This window comes from Anomaloglossus baeobatrachus, chromosome 1 (genome assembly GCF_048569485.1).
Source record: "Anomaloglossus baeobatrachus isolate aAnoBae1 chromosome 1, aAnoBae1.hap1, whole genome shotgun sequence".
Lineage (NCBI taxonomy): Eukaryota > Metazoa > Chordata > Amphibia > Anura > Aromobatidae > Anomaloglossus > Anomaloglossus baeobatrachus.
The window spans coordinates 374,814,262-374,832,983 of record NC_134353.1 but is presented as its reverse complement, the minus strand read 5'-3'; the positions used below and the strand labels follow the sequence as shown (position 1 = coordinate 374,832,983).

Here is an 18,722-nt window from a genome sequence, read left to right as displayed (position 1 = left end):
TACCAACCAACCGATTTGCCAACTGTCACCCCTCCCCTACCTTGACTTAACCCTGTCCTATCTGATATCTAATCTACCGCTGCTCCAGCTCGCTGGCAAATGGCCCCATGTTGTGAATGTCATCCGAGTGGGTGCTGGTGTGGAGCTCCCTCTGGTGGCCAGGAATGGTAATGAAGCTGAGTCTGAATCTGTGACTCAAACAGGTGTTGGAATTAATTAGGAATTCAGGAAGTCCTATTGCAGATCAGCCTAGTGTATTTAGGAGAGCAGTTTCTACCTGGAGGCCACCGGTGGTAAATATTTCCTGCTGCTTCTGAAGATGGCTGGGAGTTTTTCCTTCAGTTCCTCCCATTTATTCTGTGCCTGAATCTACTCCAGATACGTTTTCTAGTTTCTGTGCTTAATTGCTGAAATTGCACTTAACACTAGAAGTCCCAGAGAGGGGTCATTTAACATTTCTACCTTTTGGAACCCAGAATTACCTGAAGGATTTTAGCTAACATCCTATAATTACCGTCTTTTGTTCTGTAATAAGGCCATTACTGTCGCACCACAGGAGGTTGTTGTTTTCCATTGAGTTTAGCCATTTAGTGACTAGTTAGTTAGGTCAGTTTGGACTAAGGGTCATTTGACCCTCTTTCGGGACTTCAGGGGAGAGCTCGAAATTTCTGGGACTTTTAGTGTTAAGGGTGTTTCGGCTTATTCCATTTTGTCCTGTGTTTGGTTTCTTGTATGTGAGAATCTGTCTCTCTGCTTTTGTGAGCAGGGCAGTTCCTCCAGCAAGAAAGGAAGCTTGTTCCCTATTCATTTTTGGATTATTTGCACTTTAGAATATTGTTGGTTCTTTGATTTTGTTTTTTCCCATTATATCTGTAGTTCTGTTTAAAGTGTCTGGCACAAGAGTACCTGATATAGCAGGGGAAGACCGTGTGGTCTTAGTATTTTTTTTCTATCATGAGTTTGATATTTTTTGCAGGGTTTTTTGCTGGCCGCAATCAGTTATCTGTCTTCTCCTGTTGTATCTAGTAAGTCGGGCCTCACCTTTGCTGATCTATATTTTCTATCTCTGTATTGTGTTTTCTTATATCACCGTCATTGCATGTTAGGGGCTTGCTATTTCTTTGGGGACTGCTCTGAGGTAAATTAGGTTTCCTCATTTCTGTCTTTGAGGTGTAGCAAGTTTCTCCGGCACAAGGTGTCTAGGTGTGTTAGGAACATCCCACTGCTACTTCTAGTGTTGTCCGATAGATAAGGGATTGCGGTCAGCTTAGTTTCCAACTACTCTTGTGGTTTTGTTTTTTCCTGATTTATGGCATTTGTGATCATCCACGATTACCAGTTCATAACAGCCCCAACTCTGGTACATTGAGAACCTACACTCCGCTATCATCATTTACATGTTAACACACATTTACAACAATCAACACTATATTATATGTTTTGTATTAAACCCCTTTTACAGTACAGGTAGACAACATAGCTTAAAACAGCGTAGGGACTCGACCATCTCTACACTAGTCTGGTATATAAATTTAACCACAATATTGCTTGCAGCGATTTGTTTCCATGTGGACCATTAAGGGTGCTTTACACGCTACGACATCGCTAGCTATAGCTAGCGATGTTGTGCGCGATACACCTGCCCTCGTCGTACGTGCGATATGTGGTGATCGCTGCCGTAGCGAACATTATCACTACGGCAGCATCACATGCACATACCTTGTCAGTGACGTCGCTGTGACCGCCGAACAATCACTCCTTCAAGGTGGAGGTGCGTTCGGCGTCATAGCGACGTCACTAAGTGGCCAGCCAATAGAAGCAGAGGGGCGGAGATGAGCGGGCCGAACATCCCGCCCACCTCCTTCCTTCCTCATTGCCGGTGGACGCAGGTAAGGAGATGTTTGTCGCTCCTGCAGTGTCACACATACCTGACGAGTTTTTATAATTAAACGACCTCTCCAAAACAAATTATTTTTGTCTTTTTTGCGATCGTTTTAGGTTGTTCCAGCCTGTCACATGCTGCGACGTCACTAACGATGCCAGATGTGCGTCACAAACACCGTGACCCTGACGATATATCGTTAGCGATGTCGCAGCCTGTAAAAAGCCCCCTTTAGTCCATGTGAAAAATAAACAATGTGCATTTGCACTATAAAACTACAGTGTTTATCTTGCCCAGTAACCACCGTAGATAAGAAAGCCAAAATTGCAATGTTATAATCATTTCACTTGAAAAAAAATAATAATAATAAAAAGCTATCAACAAGTCTTGTAAACCACCCAGTTGCACCAATAAGTACTACACTTCATCAAGTAAAAAAATAAGATCTCACACTGTTCTGTCAACTAAAAAATAATAAACACGCAATGAAAAGTGATCAAAATTTCACATGTATCCAAAATTTGTACCTATAAAAACTACATATATTCCTGTAAAGTTAAGCCGTATACAGGTCTGTCAAAACAAATAAATAAAAAGTTACCATGACACTGACAGAGATGGGAATTAAGGGTGCTTTACACGCTGCGACATCGCTAGCGATTGCTAGCGATGTCGAACACGATAGCACCCGCCCCCGTCGTACGTGCGAGATTTGGTGATCGCTGCCGTAGTGAACATTTTCGCTACGGCAGCATCACACGCACATACTTGGTCAGCGACGTCGCTGTGACCGCCGAACAATCCCTCCCTCAAGGGGAGGTGCATTCGGCGTCATAGCGACATCACTGCAGTGTCACTAAGCGGCCGGCCAATAGAAGCGGAGGGGCGGAGATGAGTGGGACGTAACATCCCGCCCACCTCCTTCCTTCCACATTGCCGGTGGACGCAGGTAAGGAGATGTTCGTCGTTCCTGCGGTGTCACACATAGCGACGTGTGATGCCGCAGGAACGACAAACAACATCGTACCTGTGGCAGCAACGATATTAAGGAAAGGAGCGACGTGTCAACGTTCACTGTTTTTGAACTATTTTGCGATCGTTGATCGTCGCTCCTAGCTGTCACACGCTGCGATGTCGCTACCGGCGCCGGATGTGCGTCACTAACGACGTGACCCCGACGATATATCGGTAGCGATGTCGCAGCGTGTAAAGCACCCTTTAGCTCAGACAATACCAATAAGATGAAACCCAATAGGGATTGTTCTTATCTTCAGAACAGATATTCTTCATGGTGATAATATTCACTTGTATAAGTAAGATTCAGCAATCCTCTCTCTCAATCATTAAAAAACGAAAATGATGTGAGCCGAGACACTCCCAATAGTGAAGCACTGCCAGATAAGAATTTTAAAGTATAAGTTCTTTTATTTCACTAGCATATAACAGGAAAAGCCTGACTGGAGTTTCACCATGTTGACTTCCTCTTGGGCATGGCTTTAGAATGGTAACACCTTCCTTTTATATATAGTGGCATCCAGTAAAATGCTACTTAAAAAAACAATGGATTTAAAATAAAAAGGGCACAGCTGGTCACTATTGCCTGGACTTCATAATAATCTATAAAAATTACAAACTATGACTTAAAAAGTAAAGAAAAAAAACCAAGGTATTTCATTCAATAATACAAAACATCTGCTTAGAGACAACCTCCTCCCCAAACATCTTGGAGAACTAACCACTGATCTTCTGTGAATGTAAGCTTGTGCAAATCATTCTGTCTCTTTATGTAATCCTAGACAAACTCAATGTTGTGATCAGGGTTTTTTGGGGGCCACATCAACACTTTCAGGAAGAACTCCTTGTTCAAAAGGAAATACAATACTGTGCAAATGATTTAGACAAGTGTGCAAAGAAATGCCAGAGTTTACATCACATTTTTGTCACACATCAGTGGCTCTGTCAGGGCTTCTGTCTGAAGTGCTCATAAACGGGATTCTCGTGTATATGCCAACCGCCCATTGATTTTAATGAAGCAGACAGAGTCACTTTGTGGTTTGTTTGGTCTTAATTTTGGCAGTATACAACTTTTTCAAGCAGGCACAAAAATGCAACCAACCACGTTTTTGTGCCTGGTTGAACAAGCCAGATACTTGCGAAAATTAGGTAAGTCAGAGCCAAAAGTGACTCTGTCTGTTTCATTAAAGTCCAAGGTCCTGTTGGTAGACTGAATCCCGTTCTTCAAGACTTCAGAAGAAAGCCATGACGGAGCCACAGATGTTTGCGGAAAGCATGATGTGAACCAAGCCTTATTGTACATAATTTTTTGCACACCTGCCTAAAACTTTTGCACAAGGACTGTATTTCCTTTTGCTTATCTCTATCAATGAGACTACAGGTCTGTACTCAGGTACAATACCAAACTCAGGTTATCGACAAAAGAGGTTGTGTTTTTGGGAAAAAGATTTAATCCTGGATGAACCTCTTAGGGGTACTTTGTTTGCTGCGACATCGCTATATCGATATCGTCGTGGTCAAATCGAAAGGGACGCACATCCGGCGCCGGTAACGACGTCGCAACGTGTAAAGCCTAGATGCGCCAATAAACGATCGCAAAAGCATCGTAAATCGGTTATCTGTGTAGCGTCGGTCATTTTCATAATGTCGCACCAATAGGAGATACGATGTTGTTCTTCGTTCCTGCGGCAGCACACATCGCTGTGTGTGAAGCCGCAGGAGCGAGGGACATCTCCTTACCTGCCTCCACCGGCTATGCGGAAGGAAGGAGGCGGGCAGGATGTTACGTCCCGCTCATCTCCGCCCCTTTGCTTCTATTGGCCGCCTGCCATGTGACGTCGCTGTGACGCCGCACGACCCGCCCCCTTAGGAAGGAAACGGGTCGCCGGCCAGAGAGACGTCGCAGGGCAGGTAAGTATGTGTGAAGCTGCCGTAGCGATAATGTTCGCTACGGCAGCTATCACAAGATATCGCATGTGCGACGGGGGCGGGTACTATCGCGCTCGGCATCGCTAGCATCGGCTAGCGATGTCGCAGCGTGCAAAGTACCCCTTAACGTCTGCACCCTTGCTTATTGTTTTATCAGTCCTGGATTCCCTTCCTAGGTATACAGTATCAAACTTACGTATCATAGCAGTCATATTATATTCTTTTCTTTCACCAGCTTGCTTTAACAGAATTCCACAACCTGCTTTACTTTCCTGTTTATATCTTCCAATGAAGGATAAAAATTCTTACTGGCACAGGAAGTAGTTATCTCGGAGGAAATAACATTTCAGCTGTTCTCCGTGTCATTGAGACAGGTCATTAGCTTACGTAGGTTCATCCGAATACAACTTTTTCTGAGTCATCTTACATCAAGCTGTTACAGCAAGTCATTGTTCTTCTGAGATGTTACAAGCTAACACATAATCATGCAGCCTTTCACTCCATGTTCGCACACTTTATAATGAGTGTGTTGTCTACTTTATATCCTTTATGGGCTTTGAATGAAAACATATTTATATATTCTATAAGTCTTCATTTATGTAGTAGTAGTGACAGGTTTGCAGTGTAAGACCAAGATTGCATAGTAATATGATTCTAGAAACCAATGCAAACAACGGAATATACCTATGTCAAATAAGATCAATGGAGCCTATATCATTATTTATTTATAGAGCACCATTGATGCCATGGTGCTGCACATGAGAAGGGGTTACATACGAAATACAGACATATTTTACAATGAACAAACTATAAATGTCAGACTGATAGAGGGGAGAGGGCCCTGCCTTTGTGGGCTTCCATTCTATAGAATGATGGGGAGAGAGATGGTAAGTTGGGGGTTTGCAGCAGCTCAGGTAGTGAAGAGGTGACAAGAGGACATGGCAGGTTGTAAACTCTGGAGGAGATGCGTTTTCAAATTCCCTCTGAATGTTGTGAATGTGTCAGATAATCGGACGTGTTGGAGTACAGCATTCCAGAGGGTGGGGGACACTCGGGAGAAGTCTTGGAGATGATTGGGTGAGGATCAAATAAGTGTGGATGAGAGAAGGAGGTTTTGAGAGGAACAGAGATTACATGTTGGAAGGTATGCTGACAAGCAAAAGGGTAACGATTAGGGATGATCGAATACCTCAAATATTCGGTTTTACGAATATTTTCCGAATAGGTTGCCGTTATTCGACTATTCGCAAATAATCGATGCGCAATGTAAGTCTATGAGAAACCCGAATAACAACTATTCAGAACTATTCGGGCTTCCCATAGACTTACATTGCGCATCAAATATTCGCATATCGGCGACCTATTTGGAAAATATTTGCGCAGCCAAATATTTCTGGTATTCGATCATCCCTAGTAACGATATTTTAAACTTTTGATTTTCAGGCTCCATATCTCATCATCCACTATAACTTCTAACATGAGACTACCTGCATTTTATAGACAATCATCTTGGCTATCTCATGCATAGATTTGTCATGCAACTAGTTAGCGTATGATTAGTTATGCAGATTCCTGTCATGTCACTGCATTGTTACTGTTTTGCTTCAATAAAAAAATCTAAATTTTAATTTTTATTATTTAGTTAGTATTTTATAAATCCATCTTTGACTTTCAACACTACGTGAATCCTTCTGGGCATGCTCTTGATCAGATTCAAGCATGTCTCAACCAAAATCTGATGCCAGATCTCTTTTACACGTTCCCAATGTTGGTGAATACTCAACTCACTTGGGTATGTATACTGCTTTTTCTTCAATTAATTAATAGTTTTTATTATCATCAAAAAATACACAGAAAAAACACCACACCATAAAAATGATAAATTGCAGTCAAAAATCAAATATATACGGGTTTAAGTGATAATATATTGCACATTAACCTCCAGTAAAGTGACCAGTGCTGTATATATGTTCAAATAATTTACAAGCTGACCAATGTGTATTGCACCAACCTTAATGATAAAGTGACTAGTGCTATAAGAGGCCCATGTCAATGACCATGACGGGCTGTGCAAAACAGTCTGCAAATTTTATTCCTCCACGGAAGGTACTATTGCACAATCCCCCCGGGGTCACACCTATTGCCTATAAATATATAGTCACCATCACTATTACATATATAATCGCCCATTGTTTCTCACTACATCTCTGCAAGACCGCCTCAACCGGATATAACATATAGATATGTCCATCATGCATGTGCAAAACTAATTGCATTCTACCATAGGCGGAATTGCAGAGAGCTGAAACAATCGGGCCGTGATGTAAAAACAGTGCCAAACACAACCAGCCTTGTTAGTATCAGCAATTAAGGTCATAAAGTACATTTATGTGCTAAATCCCAATTGCTCCATAGGATGCCATGAACCAGCAGTCTCTGTGACAAGACTATACTAGAAGTGCCACAAAAAAATTAAACATGCGTCTGCCGTTAAGCAATATTAAGCAGTGTGCCAAACGTAAGTTCATTCACTAAATCTTATGTTTAAGATTCAAGACACCACTGCGGAGCAGAAGTTACCTGGGATGATGTAAATACCGCGACCACCCGATTCCCCGACACGTGTTTCGCTCCCGGCTTCTTAGACCCATTTGCACCCAGAGCCTAGTCTATTGACTTTTGTCTTATCACTTCAAATCACCCCTTTCTAATTTTCTTTTGTTCACTTGTACTTTTTTGCTAACTCGAGCTATAGCTTCCTATAATGATAATGAATTTGAGGTTTATTCACATTTTTTCGGGCCACAAGTCCAGACTTGTGTAACGCATGGTGCTTTCATGGACGTCTGTGATCTCACTATTATGAAGCATACGAGCCACCTCCACTGTTGTGCTTGTCGCACCAAAACTGATAGAGTGATGAGCCAAGTTGTTTACTCTGATATTTTGCCTGGACTTCCACTACTTAGCTTTTGAATGGATGAACGGACTTCATTTCATATTCTTCCAACTTTCATAGCACTATCTTGATGCATTTTGGCAATTTTCTTGTCCGATTTTCTTGTATTGATGAGCTGAAAAATCTTCTTCATAGCTGTTCCTTTATTTGAACCAGTAACATTTTGCTTGGAAATCAAACAAATAACACACTGAGCTACAAGGGAATGTGAAAATAGGTTGTAATTTGTAGTATACAGGAAAAAAAAGGTTTTTCCACCACCAACTGGAAAACAGTAACAGTAACAATGCAGTGGCATATGCTAAATAGTTGCAAGTCAAATTTATGTATGAGATTGCCAAGATTGTCTATAGAATTAAGGTAGTCTCCAAGCTGTAGTGCATGGTGAGATATGGAACCTGAAAGTCAAAAGTTCAAAACATTGTTATCCTTTTGCCTGTCAGTGTGTCAGGAGATTAGTTTAGAGATATACAGAAGAGACAGATTATGGATGGCTTTTTAGGTCGTTCTTAGGAGTTTGAATTGGATATGTGGGATCCAATGAAGGGATTTGCAGAAGGAAGAAGTGGAGGAGTAGCAAGAATAGGAGTGGATTAGTCAGGCAGCAGAGTTAAGGAAGGACTGGAGATGTGTGAGAATGTTAGCAGGGAGGCCACAAAGGAGGATGTTGCAGTAGTTAAAGCGGAAGATGATGAGGGTATGCACTTAGCTGGTAATTTAATAGATTCAGGGTTGAGGAAAGGACGGATTCTGTGCACAATTACAGTGCATTTTCACAGTGCCATCATATCAGATCTAATCAGATGAGCACACTTATTTGTGGAGGATTGAGTTTGATTTGAATTTTTCAGAAATTCTTGAATTCATACAAATTTGAACATTTTGAGATTTGATTTGCAGATCGCAAAAACAAAACACCCACCCAGCGCCATTTTCCACACTGCAGAAGCATCAGAGAGTGGGCTTGGATCATTTTACATTGCCACGTGGCATTCTCATAATGCCTTATGTGTCGCCCTGGGCAAGCCAGGGGACACGGGTCGCACACCACCACACCCTACATCCCGGGTAGGAACATCTAAGCTAACCAAAAATCCTTGTTGCCTTCCTCCAGAGGCTGATGATGCACACCAGGGGGTGGGCCAGGCAATTGGCTCCGCCCACCGAGGAGTTCACAGCTCTGGAGGCGGGAGAAACCAGGCAGTTCAGTTAGGGGAGTGAAGGAGTAAACAGCTAAGATGAGCTAAGGAAGTGAAAGTGAAAGTAGAAAAGTGGAAAAGGAGGAAAGCAAGTGAGGTGACAGAATAGAAAGAGCGTGCAAAAGCCTGAAGTAGTCCAGCTGTGTGCAGGACAGGTCAGCAAGGTCAGCAACGGCGGTGACTGTCTGGAGGGGGACCGTTTGGAAGTTCCTGGAAGGACCCCGTAGGCTGTGTGCCCGGCGGTCTGGAGCAGTGTTCCGAAAGACAGTCAGCACTAGGGCAGGGGCCTCTCGGACCCCGGCAAGGCTTGGAGTCGCCATAATTTGCCGAATCCGTCAGTGAAGGGGACGTAGATCCCCCAACAACCAAGTCCCGATTGAAGGCAACAGCTCAGCCAGTGTAAAAGAAACACCGCCACCGCCAAGGCACCAGTTTCTTAGGGCCAGCGCCTGCGGGCAAAGAGTAGAGCTCCCCCGGTCCAGCTTGAAGCCGGGGAGCGGGTTACCGGTGGGGACCCATCGCAACCAAAAAGTACGCAAAGGTGCAAGGAAGAGGGACATCACCATCACCTACCGGGAGAGCAAGTGCAGCCGTCCGTGGGACCGTCTATCCAGCCGTTTGGTTTACCGTAAAACTGTGTCCACGTCTCAGGCTGAGTGAGTACCACAGTGCCGCAAGGCACAGCGCTGCCCCCGCGTCCCTGCGCCCACCAGGCCCTGCACCCCCCAAACCATCGCCGGGCTCCGGGATAACCAACCCCTACCCACGGAGGGGCAACACAACACCTGGCTGCTTCGCATCACCATCCCCGGGACCCCTGTACTGAGCAGCGGTGGTGAAATCACCACAACCGTGGGTGGCGTCACGGACAATAATCATCCCCACACCCAACAACCCCCCTTTCACTCACGGGCGTGGAGTGCCGCTCGAGAAACCCCCGGGATCCGGCCCACCGCTCGAGCCACCACTGAGCAGCAGCCGCCGGACCCGAGCAGAAGGGGCGAGCGTAGTGTGCTGACACCCTCCTCCCCGCCCGCGACACCTTACAGTTATGAAACCTAGCGAATTATCTTACATTGTACAATGGTAGTCAGTACCGGGATCATCACAATTCAGTAGTTCCCAGCGAAGCACAGTTTGTACAGCAGCGTTATTTTCAATCGCTAGTTTAAGGCCGAGGCCACCCAGGGTTATGTGCGAGGGTCATGCGACTGTGGTCCGATCGTGCAATCAGACCACATCTGCAGAGGGGGGGCGGAGCTGAGGAGAGGAGGGCCGGCGCTGAGGAGGGGAGGTAGGAATTTATCTTCCTATCTCCTCCGTTGCCGGCTGATGTGAGAATCGCACTGCTCTCGCATTACACCAGTGTAACACGAGAGCAGGGTGATGTTTCTCTTGCCCCATAGACTTGCATGGGTGCAAGTGGAACAGAATCGCGTTCCACTCGCAGCATGCTGTGACTGTTTTCTTGGTCCGATTAAGGCTGAGAAAATGAATCACTCATGGGAGCGGGCACATAGAGTAATATTGGTCCGAGTGGAATGCGATTTTTTTATCGCATTGCACCCGCACCGTTTTTCTTGCCGTGTGTCCTAGGCCTAACTGTGTAAATCTCTCTCCTCTGTTGGGTGTAAGCTCTTATTGTCAGCAAGGATCTCTCTCTCTTATGTACAGTGTAAGCTCTTATGATCAGCAGGGTCCTCTCTCTTTATACTGTACAGAGTAAGCCCTTATGATCAGCAGGCTCCTCTTTAGCTCTTCTGTGGACTGTAAGTGCTTATGACTAGCAGGGTTCTCTCTCTCTCCTGTAAAGTGCAAGCGCTTATGATCAGCAGAGTCCTCTGTAGCTGTCCTGTAGCATGCAAGATCTTTTGAACAGCAGGATCGTCTTCATCCAATAGAATCTAAGTTCTTATGGTGAGCTTCGTCCTCTCTTTCTCACTTATGTAGAGTGTAAGCTCTTATGGTCAGCAAGGTCTTAGCTCTCTCCTCTCCTTAATGTGTATTTTCCAAGCAATTACAAGCTTTCCAGTATTCAAATTAATGCTAGTTAAAGTTTGGGTGAAAATCCTGCAAATTCAGGAAATTCAAATTTCAAAATATTCACTCATCTCTAAATTCATCATATCAAATTGAAAAGGGTTTACATCCATATAATACATATATAATATGCAAAAAGCTATAAATAAATAAACAGTGACGTAACTGGTACATGCAGGGATAGGACCCTGCTCTCCAATTTTACAATGTATAAGGTTTTCGAGAGTAAGAATAAGTAGGTCAGAGAGTTTAGATCAGTTGCGGTAGTATTGAGGTGGCCATGAGTTTATTGCAGTTTGCAGACTTTATTGAAGAGTTGGCTTTTCAGGTTACATCTAATTTGGAGTAACACACAACGACAGCGACAACGACGTCGCTGTTACGTCACCATTTTCTGTGACATAACAACGACCTTACATGATCGCTAGTGAGCTGTCAAACATGTTGTTTTAAGCAACGACGCAGCAGCGATCATAACGACCTCGACGGTCTTCAGGCCCATGTCACTGCCTTCAGCGTCGTCCCAATCGTCGTTGCTACGGTGTCACACACAAGGATTCATGTGGCGCAGCGGGATAGCAGCGATCAAAAAATGAACTGGGACATTCAAGTACGAGCAGCGATCTCGCAGCAGGGGTCTGATCGCTGTTAGATGTCACACATAGTGACGTCGTCGTCGTTGTCACTGTGTGTGACATGGCCTTAAAGGCTTCTATTGTGGAAGACAATCTGATATGCTGGGATTTTCCAGAAGATAGGGGGTGTTCTGAAAAAGGTTGTGAATCAGGACAAAACAATAAAATTTAAGAAATTCTGGGATTAGTGGTGCCGATTAAAACGGACATACCATGGAACACATGCAGGGGTGTGAATATGTATCAAACAACGTTTAAAGGCACTCATCACAGAATGACTGTTCAAGCCAAGTACAAGCTCTTGGTGCACCATGGTGTGGCAAACATTTAAGTCAATTTCCCACCTACTTGTTTTTCCTCTATCACCACCCTCATCTTCTTTGATTGACAGCTCTGGTTTTAAAGTGCCAGTGAAGGGCAGATATAGATGGAAAACCATAGGTTGCACTTAAATATTTGGCCCCACCCTGATGCACCGAGTGCCTGAACTTGGTTTGAACAGCTTTCCATACTGACAGATCCCTTTAATTATTTCTGGAATCAGTGGCGTCGATGAAGCAAACATACCAGGGAACACTTAAGAGGTATGAAAATGGATCAAAATACCAATGCATTTCAAAGTGACTATACAGTTCATGTAATTGGTTTTCTTACTTTAAAGCCAATTATCCTGTCCTGCTCTAAAGTTACAATTTCCGCATCCTTTTATCGTATTACGAAATACAGGAGGAAGAAAAATCAAACAACATTCATCAGTTCAAATAGCAAAATGTAAGCACCAGTCTTTACTATTGCTGCTAGACTTCTGGGACTTGTATCATGTCCATGTTCTGTAACTCCTGCTATACTCCGAGCCTAAAAGATAAAAAATACAACACAAATAGTTTTCTACTTATGTGTCTGAGCCTAGTTGTCTTTTATCAACCAATTTTTGGTGTATGCTTGTTAGGATTTGAGTAACACATGAGAAAGACGTAGAGGAAGTGAAAGACGAGTGTGAAAGCTTCCTCATCCGACAGCGAAGGCACACTCCTTAGCAAGCGGTGATGACCAAGGTAGACCACAGGAAGATAAGACTCAGGAAAGCGAAAAACAACCTTTTATAAAGAAATAACAATAAAGCAGGTAGTCCTTAGCATGTTCTGAAATGATGGTCGCCTACACGTTGTAACCTGTTGTCGGTGCCAAGGAATTTGGCACTGTTTGTTTGTTTGTTGGTGTTTGCTTTAATGGGATATTTTAAAACTTTGTTTTAGCAACAATTGAGAAGCTACCGGAAAGGAATTGAAGTTTTTTCTTCTACCTACATGGTGTCAGGTTGTATCAGAACATTCAAGACACTCCACACAGGAAAAGGAGAGGGGGAGAGACCGAATACTAGAGCCCTCCCTTTACTGTGTGTGCAAATTAGCCTTAACCCTGTGGGTGTGCGAGGGAGGGGAGTGACATGGACAGTCCCAGGCAGCAGAGTAGAAACACAGAAAGTGCATTGTACCAATCTCTGATTTGAGGGTCAAAACAAAGCGCATGTGATGGAGAGCAGTGCACATGTCCAGCACTCGACCCTGAAGATCCTTCCTCCAGCATCTTAGGACAAACCCAATGCTTTCCTGGGGCACTACACAGACAAATAATGTTAGGATACGGTGGAAAGTTTGACTTCCACCATGATTGTTCGGCAGTTTTGTCAGTTTAGTCAAAAGTGATCACTCAGGTTTCTGAAATTCCTGGAATTTTTTTTTTTCCCAAATTAGATTGTTTTGTGTGTCATACTGTATGACATACAAAGGAGTAATATTGGATTCTTACTAGAGAAGCTTGTGGATATCTGCTCCTTTTTGCTGCTCTGGATTACCAATCATGGGATACTTCAAGGATTATCTGTAGCACATTCCAGCGCACGTCTTCGCTTGGTCCCAAATTGTCCAAAGATCTTACAGAGAATGCTGTCATATACTCGGTCCCCAATACGAAGACACTCGTGTATATGGTAGGTCGTACATTGTAAAATTATAAACTGTATATTGTATTTTATATACTATATTGAGAACTTCTGCTTATTTTTTTATAATATTATTTAACCTATGAAGAGATTGACAGTAGTTGATGAAGCCGAAGGGGTACTTTGCACACTACGACATCGCAGGTGCGATGTCGGTGGGGTCATGTCGAAAGTGACACACTTCCTGCGTCACTCTCTACATCGTAGTGTGTAAATCCTAGATGATACGATTAACGAGCGCAAAAGCGTCGTAATCGTATCATCGGTGTAGCGTCGGCGAATTCCATAATTATGCTGACGCGACGGTCCGATGTTGTTCCTCGCTCCAGCGGCAGCACACATCGCTGTGTGTGAAGTCGCAGGAACGAGGAACATTTCCTACCTGCGTCACCGCGGCTCCCATCGGCTATGCGGAAGGAAGGAGGTGGGCGGGATGTTTACATCCCGCTCATCTCTGCCCCTCCTCTCCTATTGGCCGCCTGCCGTGTGACGTCACTGTGACGCCGCACGGCAGGTGAGTGCATGTGAAGCAGCCGTAGTGATAATATTCGCTACGGCAGCTATCACCATGATATCGCTGCTGCGACGGGGGCGGGGACTATCGCGCTCGGCATCGCAGCATTGGCTTGCGATGTCGTAGTGTGCAAAGTACCCCTTAGGCCTCATTCAGACATCTGTTTTCACATACATGTTCTAGCTGTGGCTATCAGGATAGAGAGCCTACCCATTGGGGCACGTATGATGAGTGTTACTCGCATTCTAAACGTAGCGTATTGTCACTGAGTCCAAAACGCAGCATTTTACAGTACAAGCAAAGTTGATGAGATTAATAGAAATCTCCTACTCACTGAGCTTCTTTTTTACGCTGCCTAAATTCACCTATGGGGCGGCACGGTGGCTCAGTGGTTAGCACTGCAGTCTTGTAGCGCTGGGGTCCTTGGTTCCAAGGACAACATCTGCAAGGAGTTTGTATGTTCTCCTCGTGTTGCGTGGGTTTCCTCCAGGTTCTCCGGTTTCCTCACACACTCCAAAAAAAAAACGTACTGATAGGGAGTTTAGATTGTGAGCCCCAATGGGGACAGTATTACTAATGTATGTAAAGTGCTGTGGAATTAATAGCGCTAAATAAATGAATAAATATTATTACTGATTTCCAAGCCGCAGCATTTTCATTTCTCAGTTTTATGAGCGGATTTTCCCCATAGACTTGCATTAGATGCAGAAAATCAGCAGGTAAAACTACTCACATGCGCTTAAGGCCAGTTTCACACTTGCGTTGGACGGCTTCCGTAACATTGCATTGTGTTACGGATGCAACGGATGCGTTGCATATAGTGGCACAACGGATGCTACGAATCGTACAAAACAACGGAAAGCTTTTTTTTTTATTTTTTTTTTTTCTTCTTTTTCTTTACAGTTTTACCGGCAGCAGACTATTGTGAACGATCAGCTGATCGCTCTCAATAGCCGGCGGCCGGTGGCTCAGTTGAGCGCTGTCACTTGCCGGCGGCCGGTCGCTCAGCTGAGCGCTCTCACTTGCCGGCGGCCGGTCGCTCAGCTGAGCGCTGTCACTTGCCGGCGGCCAAGCATGCCGGCGGGTGAGCGCTCAGCTGAGCGCTGTCACTTGCCGGCGGCCGAGCATGCCGGCGGGCGAGCGCTCAGCTGAACGTTCGGCCACTGCGAGACAAAATAAAGTTTGTCATTTTAAAAAAAAAAAAAAGAGCATGCGCAGTGAAATCCTGAGGATTCTGCTGCTCAAAACAACGTTACATGCTGCGTTCCTCCCGCGCTGGGCTGAAGCAATGGAGCGTCGCCCAGCGGAAGCAACGCAGGTCCTTTTGGCACAATCCGTCACCCATACAAGTCTATGGGAAACAGCGGAATCCGTTAACGGATTCCGCTGTTTTCCAAAAGGGCGGATTGTAACGGAAGGAAAACAACGCAAGTGTGAAAGTACCCTAAGGCTATGTTCACATTTCCGTTGTTTTACAGGAATCCGTTTTTTCCCCATAGGCTTCTATGAGCGACAGATTGTGACTGATGGCCTTGCGTTGCATCTGCCGCCTGACGATCCGTCGTTTACTGACTGACCGTCAGGCGTGAGCAACGCTGAATGTAACGTTTTTTATGTGCAGCAGATCGATTTTTTACTGTCAGCATGTGCACAGTAAAAAACATGATCCCCTGTAAATGCAGTTCGAGCGGCCGGAACAATCAGCTGTTCGTCCGGCGGCCGGCTTTTGAGAGCAATCAGCTGATCGCCCGGCGGCCAGCTTTTCTGAGCAATCAGCTGATCGCCCAGCGGACGGCTTTTCTGAGTAACCAGCTGATCGCCCGGCAGCCGGCTTTTGAGAGCAATCAGCTGATCGCCCGGCGGACGGCTTTTCTGAGCAATCAGCTGATCACCGAGCGGCCGGCTTTTCTGAGTAACTAGCTGATCGCCCGGCGGACGGCTTTTCTGAGTAACCAGCTGATTGCCCAGCAGATGGCTTTTCTGAGTAACCAGCTGATTGCCCGGCGGCCGGCTTTTGTGAACGATCAGCTAATCATTCTCTCTCTCATTTTTATACTGAAATTATTTCACGGAATCCGCTTTCTCATGACAATAAATTCCATTTCTTGCCACCCATTGTACAACGCATCAGTCACAAGCGTCAAGCAACGCAGGTGACTGATGCAAAAACACGGAAATGTGAACATAGCCTTAGCTGCGTTTACACGGCGGAAAGGCATACAATGCACACCTAAGGATGTCTATAACAGGAAGATTCAAAAACAAAACAGCTTTATTAAAAGGATGACACACTAAACAGAGACAAAAAACGCAGCGTCAAAATCACGTTAAAACGCAATTAAAAAAACGCAAGTAAACTGAGGTGTGCAGATGGTGCGGAAATTCTGCTGCGTCAAAATCTCAACTGATCCCGATTGTGGGAATGTAACCTTAGGGGTACTTTGCACACTACGACATCACAGCTGCGATGTCGGTGGGGTCAAAATCGAAAGTGACACATATCCGGCGTCGCTGTCGATATCGTAGTGTGTAGAGCGTTTTTGATACGATTAACGAGTGCAAAAGCGTCGTAATCGTATTATCGGTGTAGTGTCCGACATTTCCATAATTGCGCAGCAGCAACGGTACGATGTTGTTCCTCGTTCCCCTGCGGCAGCACACAACGCTGTGTGTAAAGCCGCAGGAGCGAGGAACATCTCCTACCTGCGGCACCGCGGCTCACGCCGGCTATGCGGAAGGACGGAGGTGGGCGGGATGTTTACGTCCCGCTCATCTCCGCCCCTCCGCTTCTATTGGCCGCCTGCCGCGTGACGTCGCTGTGACGCTGCACGACCCGCCCCCTTAGGAAGGAGGCGGGTCGCCGGCCAGAGCGACGTCGCAGGGCAGGTGAGTGCATGTGAAGCTGCCGTAGCGATAATGTTCACTACGGCAGCAATCACAAGATATCGCTGCTGTGACGGGGGCGGGTACTATCGCGCTCGACATCGCAGCATCAGCTAGCGATGTCGTAGTGTGCAAAGTGCCCCTTAGAGTCTATGATGTTAGTCACATAGTCATGTTTTTTAGCAGCAGACCATGTTTTTGCAAAAAGAAAAATGGCAGAAAAATATCCGTTTTTTGATTTGTAAATCAAAATTACCCATACAGATCAATGGTTCCTTGAGAATCATGGGTAGAAAATAGATGGCATCAATGTGCAGTCTATGATTAATATTGTAATGAGCTGGACAAGCTTTGCAATTTTTTTTTGATATGCAAAATTCACTGATGAAAAAGTGATAGGAAAAATTTAAACCCAGATGAAAATCAGATCTAAAAACACTGATGACCTCATTCTCACTGCGGAGAATATCTGATGAAGAGGTTACTGTGGATTATACCCTTTATTTTGTCAATGCGAATCAAATCTGCATTTAGGCATGAAAGGCAAAAGTTTTCACTTCTGTGGATTATTTTTGCAGCAGGGGAACATACCCTTTGGATAATAATTTCCCATGCTGCAGACATTTCTACAGCTATCCCATTCATCTGAAGGAAACTTGCAGAAAAGAGACGGCTTATTACAATCTGCAGTGAATGAACCCACCCTGTGCGAGACCTTTAAATCAGATTTAGATACTGGCCCTTCAGCAGAGGCAGTTTATGCTTAGACACATAATATGGATATAAAATATTTATATCTGTCACTCATTACTTCTAGTCAATCAATGTGCACATGTGTCATTCTTGGGAATGGAAAAAATGTCAAATTTTACAATAGTACATGGCCATAAATCCATTCATTTCCATTTCTGCTTTGGTTACATTAAACCCTTATAGAAGCACTCCCTTGTATATATTTTTTTATTAAATGTGTGTATATGTGCATATAATGTACTGTATTAATATCCTCACCTAACTCTGCTCTTTCCAGTGTTGTTCTGCTCCTCTTCTCAGTGATGTCACCCCTTTCCAGACCGTCCATGTCACACAGGGCTTAGAGTGACCCGAAGTGACTTTTACAGGAGTAAAGTGGGCTTTACATGCTGCGATCTCGCTAGCAAGATCTCAAGCGATTGTACCCGCCCCTGTCGGTTGTAGGACACGGGCAAATCACTGCCCGTCGCGCACAACCTCGCTTACCCCCATCACACGTACTTGCCTGCCCTGCGACGTCGCTCTGTCCGGCAACCCGCCTCCTTTATAAGGGGGCGGGTTGTGCGGCGTCACAGTGACGTCACACGGCAGCCGTCCAATAGAAGCGGAGGGGCGGATATGAGTGGAACGTAAACATCCCGCCCACCTCCTTCCTTCCACATAGCCGGTGGGGTAGGTAAGGAGATGTTCGTCGCTCCTGCGGTGTCACACACAGTGATGTGTGCTGCCGCAGGAACGACGAGCAACATCGCTAACATCCTGAAAACGATTTTTTGTTTTAGGACGACCTCTCCACAGCAAACGATTTTTGCCGCTTTTGCGATCATTTAAGGTCGCACATGACTGTTACACGCTACAATATCGTTAATGATGCCGGATGTGCGTCACAAACACCGTGACCCCGACGATAAT

At 44.9% G+C, this 18,722-nt stretch overlaps 1 protein-coding gene across 2 annotated transcripts in view; it reads left to right on the top strand.

The window, feature by feature from the left end:
- PDE4C (phosphodiesterase 4C) overlaps positions 1–18,722 on the top strand; it is a 574,417-nt gene that overhangs the window by 214,775 nt on the left and 340,920 nt on the right. The window contains exon 1 of one of the 2 annotated variants that reach the window (XM_075352496.1): positions 13,281–13,648. The exons of the other annotated variant lie outside the window; for it this stretch is intronic. Coding sequence (XP_075208611.1) covers positions 13,602–13,648 — 47 coding nt within the window. The 5' untranslated portion in view covers positions 13,281–13,601. Of the gene's footprint in view, positions 1–13,280; positions 13,649–18,722 lie in introns of those variants that run through there. 2 annotated transcript variants of the gene reach the window in all.